General features: G+C 39.4%; 2 protein-coding genes across 4 annotated transcripts in view; one reads left to right on the forward strand and one right to left on the reverse strand.

The window, feature by feature from the left end:
* On the reverse strand, positions 1-13190 carry PPP2R3C (protein phosphatase 2 regulatory subunit B''gamma). 2 transcript variants are annotated; one of them, XM_057365747.1, is made up of 13 exons: positions 13025-13190; positions 12206-12333; positions 10974-11078; positions 10284-10396; positions 9395-9492; positions 7736-7806; positions 6934-7066; positions 5812-5867; positions 5664-5739; positions 4928-5064; positions 3226-3363; positions 1113-1172; positions 1-426 (listed from the first exon to the last, which is right to left on the reverse strand). In XM_057365747.1, exons 1-13 carry the CDS (start codon positions 13179-13181, stop codon positions 238-240), a joined length of 1461 nt encoding a protein of 486 aa, XP_057221730.1. In that variant the 5' UTR covers positions 13182-13190; the 3' UTR covers positions 1-237. The 2 variants fall into 2 exon arrangements, with proteins under 2 accessions (XP_057221730.1, XP_057221809.1); XM_057365826.1 differs by lacking the exon at positions 3226-3363 and having other exon boundaries at positions 13025-13126.
* Positions 13191-13262: 72 nt separating this feature from the next.
* The window catches only part of PRORP (protein only RNase P catalytic subunit), a 39157-nt gene continuing 38675 nt past the window's right edge, over positions 13263-13744 (forward strand). Inside the window, exon 1 of one of the 2 annotated variants that reach the window (XM_057365540.1) lies at positions 13263-13346. The gene's annotated coding sequence lies outside the window, so the exon portion shown is untranslated. Of the gene's footprint in view, positions 13347-13468; positions 13529-13744 lie in introns of those variants that run through there. The other variant, XM_057365623.1, reaches the window with a different exon arrangement.

A 13744-nucleotide genomic window follows, 5' to 3' on the forward strand; every position in this document is an offset into this window, starting at 1 on the left:
AAAAGTCCAAAGATATTTATTAAAAAAAAAGTAATTTTTGCCTTGCTTTTTGGTTTCAGAAATTAGTTCTTTGACTTCCTGTAAGTACCACATTTTATATCGTATGTAGGGCAAATGGGGAAGGGGAGAGAAGCAAAATAGAAGAGGAATTTTTTCAGATAATGAATGTTTCCAGTTTCCAACAGTTTGCCCATCAGACTGAGATCTCTCTATGGACRCAGCCTGCTCCCGTTCAAGTTATGTATCATCAACATCAGCAGTGTTGTCATTATCACTTGCCACAAGGACCTCTCTGTTCTCATATGTCCAGAACCCATTCAGATCGATTAGAATGCTGGTAACAGTGTCTCCTTGACTGCTATTGATCAAGTCTTGAAGGGAGATTTTGTAAGGGTCCTTAGGCTTCACCATATCAAAGATTTCATCCTATGAAAGAAAAATCAAAATTGGGAGAAAAGCCCCCACACATTAATGAGCAGAATAATGGCTATTTCATACCATATATAGAATGATCTGTGGGTAACTAGTGTCACGCACACGGATTTACAAAAAGCAGCTGTTAAGCCCCAAAGCATTTAAGATACAAAGCACACTGACTCATTGGCTCCAGTTAGGAGCAGTGTCCTCAGTTCCCACATCTCAAGTAAGAATTTGYTTTTCTCGGGAGGCTTGGGCCTCAAAGTGGAAAAATGAAAACTCAGCTTGTTTTGTAGAAGGTCTTATACTTACTTCTTAAGTATTAGAAGTGCTAAATACAAAGCAGGCAGTAATCAGTTTTACAGGCTGTTTTTAAAGTTAGCAGTCTGCCCCCTGTCCCCCAAGGAATGATCCCTGGAGCTGTAAAATRGACTTAGTAAGTACCTTCAAGTATAAGAAACAACATTATGTATTAAACAGATATTTTGTCTATTAAGGAAACTACTAGAACATAGCAGGTATTTCACAGAGCAACTGCTGACTAGCAAGGCATTTTCAAACCAATGCGTAGGACAAGTCAGCTTATTTCTACTACTCTGCAAGTAAATATACAGCAACCTAGAAATCATGACATAATTAAATCCTGAAATGCTTATTCAAAGTTTTTACACAATACTCTATTTGGTAAAGTTTACCTTGACATCCTGAAAAGAAACTGGTTCTTGTCCATGAATTTTCATTTGCTCCTGAATAGCCTGGGGAAAAAAAAAAAAAAAAGTTAGGAAAGGCTGGTGCATTATTATACGGACACTGTATGAAAGTTTTTTTCATCTTCCTGCATCTCAAGCTGTACTTCCCTGTAACAAAGCATTCATGATACAGCTTGCAATCATTCCTCTTCCATAGGAGAGGCAGCARTGACTTAAGGTGTTATCAATGATTTACATTTCTAGGTTCACAGTTCTTAGGCAGTACATGAATCTCACTTTCATTAAGACTAGTGTTCAAACAATTTGCAAATGGGCTACAAAGACATTTGGGTATTATCCCTCAGCACTCAAAACCAGAAGGTTACGTTTTCTGATACAGTATGAAATACATGCTAGGGAATGAGAGAAGGAAAATGACCAATCAGCAGAAAGACAAATCAATGTTTTTAATGTGGTACTATTAAACACCTGCATCACCAAACCTGCAAGTAACAATTATGAACAAAACTGTTTCACCAGCTAAAGCTGCACAGTCTTACCAACACAGCCTCTGTTGGGGCAGACCTATTCACACTTAATGCTAGCAGAAAAGTGATCATTCACAGGGCCAAGAGGAATTGTTCTGATTTCAAGGAAAAATCAGATTCCATGTTCAAAAGTTAAAGGAAATGTTCTGGAGTACAATCAAGCATCTGCTGTAATGAAGGAGCCTTTTCAATAACTAAGCCATAGAGTAAGTATGTGACTGAAGAGATGGACAAAAACAACCATACCAGAATAATTTATGTAGTATTACCCTCTTAAATTGCGTTCATATTAGAATCACGTATGTACTATGACAACCCTAAAATTTATGTTTTTGTAAAATGTAAACCTGAAAATTAACACCCTTTATTAAAATCAGAGACAGTTGATATGGCCYTTCATCTCCCTGAATCCTCCATTTATGTGAACAGAAGTGGACAAAACACTGGGAATAGTGAGCTTTAAAAGCAGGGAGAGAATAGGAGTAATTGCTTAGTTCACTAGGATCCTTAGTATTGCCAGTCCTGGTCTGACAGCTGCCCATGGAGCACACGAGGCAGCTGCAACTACTCATTACAATACAGGAATAAGGTGGATAGAAGATTATGCCTCGAGCAGGCCCAAATGTGTTACTTAAGGGGCTCAATGGAGTATGTACTGGGTTCTCATCCTTCAAGCACACRGCTAAGTACAATGACATTATCTGTTTTTACACTTACAATACAAAGATCCACATAAAGAAATTTGGAATGCTTGTCCCTATGTCTGAATAGGTATCACTGAGGGGATCCTGTACATKAATAAAGCATCAAGCTTGTAACTCAGCTGAAACCATCCACAGCAAATACTGTTTTACTGTTAGCATTTGCCTTCCCCAGGTATCTCAGGTATCAACTAGAAAATCAAGACAAAACAACAAAACACCTGCCCCCTCTCCAAACCAACATCACCAGTCAGAAAAAAAAAACCCCAGCAAAAAACCCATCACACGTAAACCACACTTCGAAGGAAGATTTTACAATTTTAAGTTAATTTTAACAACAAAAAATTAAGCTTAATTTAAATCTATTTTGGAAGCAACAGCTAAAAATGCAGACTATGACAAATGCAAGAAGATTTTTGCAAGCAAGGCACTGAATGAAAAATTCTGCAGCTRTACAGGCCTATCAATAAATTTCCTTATTTTCATTTCTTCTACTGAATTTTAGGATCACAGCTGAAATTAAAACCATGGGCAATAATCAATCAGAACCATCATAAAATATTTTAATAGGTAATCATCATGCAATTATAGGACAATTTTCAGTTWAAAAAAAATCAACAGAAAATATTTTTCCTAACTGAAATCAAAACAGGTAATTTCWACTGCAGATAAACTGCTGAAAATATCTTGTGAAATATTTCCCATTTTTGTCTTTTTAAAAAAAATATTTTAAATCTTCTTAGAAGTCATTACTAACCTCCCTGTGGCTGTTGGTAACTTAAAGTGATTTCCTGCAGATCTGCATGCAGAAGCACATAGGCTATAATACTATAAACACAGAAAATGGCCTACTTGTATAAAGAGACTTACCCTAAAGAAATAATTAAGGGAAAAGACATTCAGGTGTCCTTTGTTCTCTATATCAAGCAGTTTGAAAATATACTGCAGAGCTGCAGGCTCCTTTCTGTTTTCTAATGCAAGCACAAAGTCCAAGTAGGTTTTATAGTCCTAGAAGTAGATACAATCATGTTTATTACAGTCTTMTTTCTAAATTGATTTTGCAAGCAGGAACTCTATAATTGACAGCTATTTCCTTGTAGGGGATCAGTCTACTTTCTGAAAAAGACAACATGAAATAKAAAATGGCTTCTACAACTAATGTGAGCAGAAAAGTTAGTTTTTAATGACTGCTGATATTGGGAAATCCAGCCATTTTAGAGGCAAAATATGATTCAAAACATAAATCCAARTTACACGATATATATATGCTTTTAAACAATATTTAATATATCTTTAAACTGCTGAACATACCCAACTAGTGAAGAAAAAATGTTTTCATTACCACAAAAGAAATGTTTAGTGACAGTAAGCCTWCTGTTACCAAATAGTGAACTGTATGGCCAATTAAGTATATAATTCTTAGACCAGACTCAGTGGTCTGGCAAATGATGTGCTAGAAACCGTAATTAACATTACAAATAAGTATCACCTTTTCTTTTTCATTAGTACCGATTCTTGGTTTCCCAATGAAGACAGAGAAATCCTTCAATCCTATGTATATAATAATGCTGTTTACCAGTAGCACCACAGAGTTGTGCTGTCATTCAGAGGGGGATCTTGACAACCTGGAAATATGGGCTAACAGGAGCCTCAGCAAGTTCAACACAGGGAATGCAAAATCCTGCACCTGGGGAGGAATAACCCATGTACCTGTACAGCTGGGGGCTGACTAGTCAGAAAGCAGCTTTGCAACAGGCCCTTGCAGCAAAGGCTGCTGGCAGCATCCTCAGCCACATTAGGAAAAGCTTTGCTGGCAAGTCGAGGAAGGTGACCCTTCTCTTCTCAGCACTGCTTATGCTACCACCCAGGCACTGGGTCCTGCTCTGGTCTCCCCCGTCCAAGGGAGAGATGAATCTACTGCTCCAAGTCCAGAAAAGGACAACTAAGAGGATTCCTCATKACCTCAATGATTATGTGATTCTAACAAAAAACTGCTGAAGGCAAAAGGGCTATACAGTGAATTTGTACACTTCAGTCATCTGAATGCAGACAAGAATGGTGGTTGAACATTAAGTAAAGCTTTAAAAAATAAGATATAAGGTGTTACTTTAACTTAAGACTTCTCATTTTTCACAGCTATAAAAAGCTTACAATGAAAAACACAGCTGTCTTCATGAAGAAGTAGACAGGTTAGCTAATTGCACTAATCTCAACCGTGCCACTTGTTTTTGTCTCTCTTTAATGCATACATTTAACTCAAAAGTATTGCTGTACCTATACATATTTTCAACATGCACTCTTGTTATTGAATCTGCAAGTGGCCTTATCCTAGACTTTTTGGATTCTGTATCACCTCTGCTTTTTCAAACAAACAACTTTAAGCCACACTGCAATCACCTTGCTATTAAGAAAATTAACTTTCTAATAAGTTGCATGGTTATTTGCATGCACAACAGTGAACAAAAGTTACTTCACCTTAAGTTACTCTTTGTTTTAAAGATACTATTCAATATTTCTCAGCTCAATAACCTAAAGCTTTTATGCTGTGGACRAAGTGAAAATATGTGATTACCATTTCACCATCGTAAGTTAAGCATTCTTGAAAGACACGATCCAAAAATATATTGGTCAGAGTCCCTGTTCCATACCGGGACAGTTCTTCTTTGCTGAGCATGCCATTGTGATCTTTATCAAGGTTTAAGTACTGACCTAGGGGGAAGAGAAACAGATCAAACCATAATATACCTCTATCAGAAAAGAACKGTTTCAACAGAGAAGATTTAGCATTTCAATGTTTATTTAATTTCCATAATAAAATTAATGCAATTAAGTGAGAATATGCTAGATACGTAATAACATTCATAAAGCATTACAAATAAGCACAGAAAATGGAGGGCAAGGAAGTGGGATTCCCATGAGGCATTAGTAGTTCTGATCTAAGTTAAGAGCAGTGTATACAGAGAGAAGAGCAGAAGGCTGAGTGTATTATTTTACACAAATATGCTGCAAACATGAAAAAACAGCTGAAGATGATGCAAAAGCATGAAGAAAGCCAGAAGAGAAAGTTACAGAAGAATCTTGTATCTTCTGCAACAATGTGATAGATCATAAAACTACAACAAAGAGCAACAGCAGAGAACCAAAACTATAAAGAAAATCAGCAAGGTGTACTAAAAGGATGGATAAAGGATTTGAAAAGATGAGTTAGCAGGAAGATTTAACAAGACASAAGCAGAGGAAATGTAACAGTAATAATGTAACTAAGTCATACAAGAAAGAGAGAAGTATTGACATATAAAGGAACCTACCATAAACTCTTAATGCAGAAGGAGCAGAAAACCAATTTGTTTCCTGACTTTCTTTAGAAAGTTCTTCATCCCTTAACTAAAGGAAATACAGAGTTAGAATTCAGAATCAGGAAATTAAAATACAACAGTGTATGTTAGAGACCTTTACCTCCAGTAAATCATCCAGAAAGCTGCAAGCTAAAATATCCTGTATCTTTATCTTCCCTGCAGCAAGAAAAGGAAAACACATTTTAATGRTTGCTCAGCCAATATATCCATTTAACTGTTCTCATTTAGGTGGTTTTATTTAAGAAAGAAGTATTTGGAGCAGAAAAAAAATCCTCTTTAAAAAAAAAAACCAAAATGAACTTCTAACATCAAAGAGGTAAAATAAAAGCACCTTTCAGAATGACTGTACAAAACTAGCCCAATACTGGCAGGAGTTATCCTGMAGTTTTAAAAGCAAGAAAACTATATTTAAAAAAATGTATGTGTTCAACATCAACTCAAACTGCAAACAAATAATGCAAAAAAAGCATGCTTAAAGGGTTTGTTAAAATCATAGTCTCCTAAATAACATGAAATTTTACATCTTCAAAACTAGAGATGTGACCCAAAGCTAAGGTAGCAGAATGCACTTGTGCAGCTCTGACTAGTGCACTGACACTGAGCTAAGAGCTGTGCAAAATAATGGCATTACAACTTTGCACACACCTCCTCCACGTTTGTAATTACCTCTGTTAGAGGCTGCTGCCCACACAATTCTGACCTTTACAAGAGGCACAGCTGGACCTTGAAAACACCTGCAGTTTGTGACTTAAATCAAGGACATTCAAGGGAACTACACCTGTAACAAGGATTAGCAGACTTAACTGCAAACCTTTTCTAGTGGGTCTACATAGTGCACAGATTTAATCACGGGAAAAGTACATCACTGTAACCACTCTTGAGCATTTCCACAGCTCTGTGGATGTTCTGACAAGCAGTTGTGCTGTTARTTGCTGTGTTTTCTATTCACCCAAACACATAAAATTAGCTATTGCTAATGGTGCATTATGATGAAACAGTATCTCATTTGTCAGTTTTTATGAGATATACTATAGTACCACAGCTGACGTGTATCTCACAGAAATTCRTTAGCTGTAAAAGTAGATCATTAGACCCACAATGAGTGGTCTTCAGTGGAGATTAATCTTCAAACACTGAAGAAAAGCCTACAAGGAAAACTACACATTACTTTGAAAACTCAAGTAGCATTTAAAGAGAAATTTAAACATTTTAAGAGACCTACCTGTTCTAAGAGGATCTAGGAAGAAGAAGAACTTTCTAACTGCTGTGCAGACATAGAAGGAATAAAAAGATTTTTCTAAGCCATCCAGCTGTGGCAAAGTAGGGATGAGTTCCAAAATATAGTTTTCTAAATCCTGCAGAATTGAGAAAGAAAACAAGCTTTAAATAGTACTATTATTGCATGYTTGCTATATTCCACCCTGATTTTCAAGTGTATTTTGTTATGCAGAAAAAACATCGAAACAGGTAAAAAAGCTTCCATCTCTGCGCAAGAAATCCCAGATTATATACATGCACACGTGATTCTAGGGCTCAAACAATCTATTTATAAAGAATTTTACCAAGTACATGATATTTACATATATGTAAATATAAATGACTTCAGCTGTACCTTTTTCAAATGTCAACACGTAACTCCTGATTGGATTATCCCATTGGTGAATATTCTTTAATAAATCTTTTCTTTTTTTGAGTGGTAACAAGGACAGTTTTATTCATTTTATGATATTACCTCCTGATACCAAGGAGATTAATTCACTGAAGAATAATTCATGATTTTCACTATATCCTACTGAATCTAGCAAAGTGCTAATAACATGAAATCTTTGTACATACAATCTTTTTCAGAAGATTACCCATGTTTAAAAGGCTAGCAGCACTCTCACCACCAAATCTATTGAAAAGTGCCCACCCCAAATCTATGTTATAAGCTTTTAGAAGACAAGACTAAAAAAAATAGGACTTTTCTGATGTTCTGCCATTTGATTAAAGAGAGATACTAGGTTAATTAAGATTTTACTTACTGATTCTCTGAGGTAGCCTTGTCCTGCCACATCATATAAACTGAGACCTATTCTTGTCTGATGAAGCCATACTGTGAAACAGAAAACAGAATTAAAATGCAAGAAACTTATGGGACTTTTGAGCTCTTACCAAAATTTCAAGTTATTCTGGAGGCCACAAGGCACAGCTGGATGTTAGATGCACACACAGTTGGCTGTAGGGAATCATATTTGTAGGGATTTGTTCTCTCTTACTGACTTAGAGATCTGTACATTTTCYCTGCACTGAACAGCTGAACAATGTCATACACAGATGGATTGCTACAACCCCTTGTACAGCACTAGACACTGCAGYTACAGCCAAAGGTCCTGCCCTCACTTCTGAGTTACAAGAGGAGAATTAGAATAGCACAAGCATCTATTTTTGTAATGAGAAGACACATTAATTGGACAATCTACAGGACAATGTGCTTGAGGCCATTGTTAAAGCACTGTAATAGTGAGAGAGTATAGATTAGGCATAAAAACTATTATTCACATACTCAACATTAAATTGAACTCCCATTTCATGAAGAAACAGTTCAAAAGTTCCTCTTAAGCAATAKGAGCTGTCCTTCATAAAATTCATTCTTCAAGGTGTTTCTCAAGCTAGGCTCAGTGTCATTCAGAGATGGYAGAGGTTATACAGCTAAAGTTTAAAAGTAAATGTATCACACATGAAGTGATTTGGTGGTGGCAGCTTTTAAAAAAATTAYTGCTCTATTTGTTTGATTAGAAAAAAGGTATCACCATAAATACACAAGACTTTACACCTCTGGGTGAAACAGCTCTGAAAGAACCTCTGTTGTGTCCATTTGGGTAGGCCTTTTTGAAACGCATACAATTTTTTTAACTGACTTGGCCACAAGTCTCCCGTCCTGAAGCTTTTGGGTTTGCTGCTGGAAATGGGTCCATTACACATTTCTTGAATGTTGTGCACACCTGCATACATGTYTCCTGCTCCACACATCTCTTACCCCTTGCACCACAAGATTTTAAGTTAAGGAGGCTCAGCTGCTCAGAGAAAGGTGCCATTCTCCACTCCTAAAGGCTCTAGCAGATCTAAGAACATAGCAGCCAGGGCAAAAGATAATGAGACAGACTTCCTTCTTTCTGCTAGCAAGCCTAATATTTTTTAAAAATATCTAAGGCACATAAAAAAGGCATTTTTCAGCCCAAGAATCTATTTATAATAAAAATTAGCAGAAAAATGGTAAGGCTACAGTAACAAGCACAGAAACATACTGACATATTTGACAAACAGTTAGAAAACATAGACAACACCACTCTGTAGAAAGACAAACAGCAAACAAAGCTATCTGCCTGATCACAATGGTTAAGATCACACTTGCCATGGAGCTTTATTGTTTTGTACTTCACAGCATTGCCTGAATAATGGAAATCAGAATGCCTATATATATAACAAACACATCAAGGAAATCTGTGGCTGGGGAGAGGGGGATTTCAGAGGTGCAGTGGACTCCCACCTTCTAGTAACCAAATATTCCAAGCCTCCAGAAAAACAGCATTCACAATTAAAGGGAAATCTCATTGCTATTGAAGAGAACATCAACTAATAAAGCTGAAAATAGCCTTAAAATGAAACAGCTTCTCTCTAACACAGAAGAAGCATCCACTAACCTTTTCGCATGACATAATTGAAAAACTGCATGATAGATATTCTCCCGTAAGGATCGTTATGGAGTAATTTAGCAAAGATCTTCGCTGTAAAGAATTGTCTGTAAAACATAAACACAAAGCTACTTCTATGCACTGCACTGACAGATCCAGTATTTGAAATTTACAGATCCTGTAAAATAATGTTTTAAACACAGAATGTGTTAATATGCTACATTACACTCATCAAGTGGGATCCTACCAAATAACAACAGTAAACTCAAYAAAAAGCAGCAGCCTTTTCTGCTCATGAGACTCTTCAGGGATGTAAAACTTTTGAGAGCTTTAATTCAATTTAATTTCTCTTTAGTGCAGTATGTTTTGTAGTTCCCAATCTTCTACAACAATACGCACAAAAAATGAATTGCCAGTACTGACAAGTAATCTGCTTCTGCCCAAAACTCAATCACAAAGCTATGAGCACAACAGCTGTCTCCAACAGGAGCATAAAGAAAGACCACTCACTGCATGCTGTGCACACAATATCTGGTAGGAAATTCTGCATCCATCGGAAGATATTGAAGAAGGCTGGGTAGTATCACTGGAGACATGATTTCCAGCTCAAATACAAAATGTGCTGTTTGCTGACCATCAAATCATAAAAATGTTCATGCTGATAAAAATTTCTTCTTCAAAAGGATGCACTACCATTCTTTTAGGCATCTCTATTAAAAGTCACATGACAGATGCAGAGTACATCTTTACAAGGATGTAAAGCAACCAGCTCATCAATAAGTATGTGGATATATTTTATTCTCACCACTCTACTGCTACCATCTATTTTAGCAACTAAAAATTACAGTAGCACTTAGGTTTAGCCAAAATAAGCACATACAAGAGAAGAAAGCCTTACTTGCATTTTGGTCCAGCTTTTTCACCAACTTTCAAGAAGTTCTCATAATTGATCATAGCTTCTTCCCCAATCATTGGTGATGTCTGATGTTTGTCCAGTAGAAACCACAGATTCTTAAAAGGTATTTATATTTGGTTAGGAAGCTATCTCTTTAGAGATGTCAACGTGCATAGGATCCAGTGTTTAAGAAACTAAGCAAAAACGTGGCCTTGATGCAAGGTTCTCCCAGTTAAATCAGTGCATAGTTAAATCATAGCCAGGAAAGTGATCATGTGCTACTTCCACCGCCTTTAATTGCTATTAAACACATGCACGCTCTTTCTCCCTCACTAGGATTTCTAGGATCATACCCCTTTTGTCTTTGCAGTGCAATAAAATCAACTATTTTTGGAGTCTCTCTCAGTGATACATAAACAGAACTTATTTCATCGTCTGGGCCCACCAGGAAAATCATTGCAATGTGCTGGAAAACCAAAAGCCATCAATTTAGTGCTCATATACATCATAAWGAGGAAGCTTCACACTGACATTAGCAGCCCATATGGAGCAGATCAGCTTTACCTAGTACTGKGTGCCTAAATACAAAGCATCTTACAAGATTCTGTCTACAGCAGATAATCAAACTCTGACAGAAGATAATCAAAATCCATTCAGAAGCCATGACAAGACACACAGAAATTATTTTCTTACCTGCAACTCTTCATTATCCAACAATTCTCTACTTTTTCTTTGCAGAAAGACAGCTCTAGATTCTTCTCTTAATTTCTGAAGCAAGACTTCATCTTCAGCTGGCAGCTGGAAACATAGTGACGTTTTAATTTTCTGTATAATGGTACCATTCAAAAACTACAAATCCAGTAAATATTCTTAGGTAGTCTTGAGTCATACGCTCTGATTGAAGTTATTTACTTGACAGAAAACAGCCAGATTACCAGACTTGTTTCTGCTACAAGGGATATCACTTGCATACTGTCTCAAACCATTTCAACAACCAAGTATTTATTTAAAGCAGGACATCTTTAACATGAGAGACACAGAAGTACCTCATATCTGATAACCCATTTAGTAAGCACATTCCCATGGTCCATAGATATGAGAACTCACATAAAAAGACATTTACTGTTGTCCTTTTCTCGGGAGAGAACAGCACTTTCTATTTTGTGGTAGGCCTGACTCTCAAAAGTGTCAATACCTACTAGACTTGTTTTTGCCAACAAGAGAAAAGAACACCTAGTGTGGAACTTCTGCCAATATTTACATCCAAACTGTACAGCATTACAGAACTTGGAGAGTAGCACATCTATCCATCAACTGAAACATAGACACTTGAAAACATAATTGGCAGAAACGTGAGACACTAAGGAGTGTGTGACCATGAGAGTTTTGACAGCAGCTGAGTGGTCAAGTTGAGCAGTGCCAGTAATATCAAGATGTCAGCATGTGTTYCCATCCCAATCTGATTCATCTCACAACTAGATGTTGTTCCTGGCTCAAGCATTTCTCCTGGATGATTCAAGCAAAATTTCTATCTTTAGTCTGCAAGACCAATGACCCACCGTTTTCACAAGGCAGCATCCCACTCTGTCTAAACAGGAAGCATAACATATATATCTGTGTTACACCAGTATGTCAAAATTTAGTTAAAACATTAGGTGCTGCTGAAAGAGAAAAAGACTTCCTATCATTACAAAGCAGCCTGATTAGCAAACTATTTCACAGYCTTTGGTAAGATTCCTAGTAATTATTTAAAACTGCTGGAATTCAAAATTGTACAAAATAAAAAAATTGTGCTAGGCAATACACATCACTCACATTTCAATCGACTTTAGCTTCTTAAGCTGCAGGGTCACTGTGAGTAAGCAAAACTTTCTCTAACACAGAATAGCCTCTTGTTAAAGAGTTAATCCRGATACTTCACTTACCCGGTAGTAAAATCGTGGTATGTTGGCATATGATACATTATCACTTTTTTTCCCTCCTTTCCATTCCATATAGTATTTTGTGAACAATTCCATTTCTTCATCCTTTAGCTCTTGTTCACTCTTTTTGGCTGATTGACACAGAAAAGAATGTTCACACTGAACTCCAGAGTTCTAACATAACAAGGGGTTTGAAAAATAGAATTGAYACTGAGGCTTATCTGGTTGTGCGCTTTAGTACACAAATATTAGGTGGAAATAAGTGGAATACGGACTAATCACATAAATAACATAAGAATACGTCACCACAGTATTTTGAGTACGTACACAGCACCTCTTTCAGTGACTGCACACACCAGATTCTCTGCAAGGTATGCAGTCGTAAMAGATACATGGGGATGCCTGACAGAGCAGCACTGTCCCTGTTTTAGGGGCAGCGCTGTCTGAGATGYTCCCAGTGCGAGCAGCAGCCTCAGATCGCCTTTCCGGGTGGGCTCGGGGATGTCGCTGCGCACCTGTGCCAGCTCTGGGTGCGCCCACCGCGAACAAACCGCTCCCAGCCCAGGCTGCCGCAGGGGCCCGTGCTGGGCAGTGCAGCCCTCAGGGCTCCTCACGGCCCCTGCTGTCACTGACCCCTGAAATGGGGGGATTCGCTTCTCCGCGGGGCGACACGGCTGCGGCAGCCCGGTCACGGTGAACTAGGGCAGCACCAGAGAGGCCGCCGCTCGGCCCGCAGGCCCTGCTCCGCCCGCCGGTGACTGCGGGACCCCGGGCGCTTCCCCCGCCCGCTCCCGATCCCGCTCCCGCTCCCGGGGCACTCACGCGCGCGGCGCGCGGCCAGGCGGGCCCGCAGCCTCCGCTCCCACTCCATAGCCCCGCGCGCGCCGGGGCGGGCACGRGACCGCTGCGCGCCGCCTCCAAGCGCATGCGCTCCCCTCCGCAGCTTCTTGCCCGCAGCCGACATGGCGGAGGCTCCCATTCCTCCCAAAGGGGCGCGCGGGTCACGTGTGGCCCCGCCCGGTGAGACGCGATTGGCTCCACGCGCGGGCGCGGGCCCGCCACGCGCTTCCGGGCCAATGGGAAGGTAGCCTGCCGTGCCGTGGGGCACGTGGCTGCCGCACATGTCCGCCGCGCGCAGAGTCAGGTGGGCTCCTCCCGGAGGGATGAGGGACAGAGGGCGTGAGGGGGAGAAAGGGGAGCGGGAGCGACTTTACCGAAGGCTGGGAGTTGGGCCGTACGGCCGGACCGGGCCTGCGTGGCACCGATTGAGGGACCTGGGGCCCAGGGGAGTCTCCCCGTGAGCCATATCAGCCGCCGGACCTCCCGGTATTTACCTGCATAACCYAACACGTACCTTGGATCTCAGTGTAATTACCGCCCGCGGTGYTGCTCTGCCTCTTGGCAGGGCGTTTCCAAGGATTTGGGATGGGGGAAACAAGTTAAACGGTTGTTTGTCACCAGGTGAAAAATGTGAGGGAAGCAGTGTAGGAGCCCCGTCCTGGTTCTGCCAGAAGGATCATGATTGGGATTCCTCATCTGMGA

The sequence above is a fragment of the Malurus melanocephalus genome, unplaced genomic scaffold, assembly GCF_030028575.1.
Source record: "Malurus melanocephalus ecotype Western Australia unplaced genomic scaffold, MMel_1.1 scaffold_0, whole genome shotgun sequence".
Taxonomy (NCBI): domain Eukaryota; kingdom Metazoa; phylum Chordata; class Aves; order Passeriformes; family Maluridae; genus Malurus; species Malurus melanocephalus.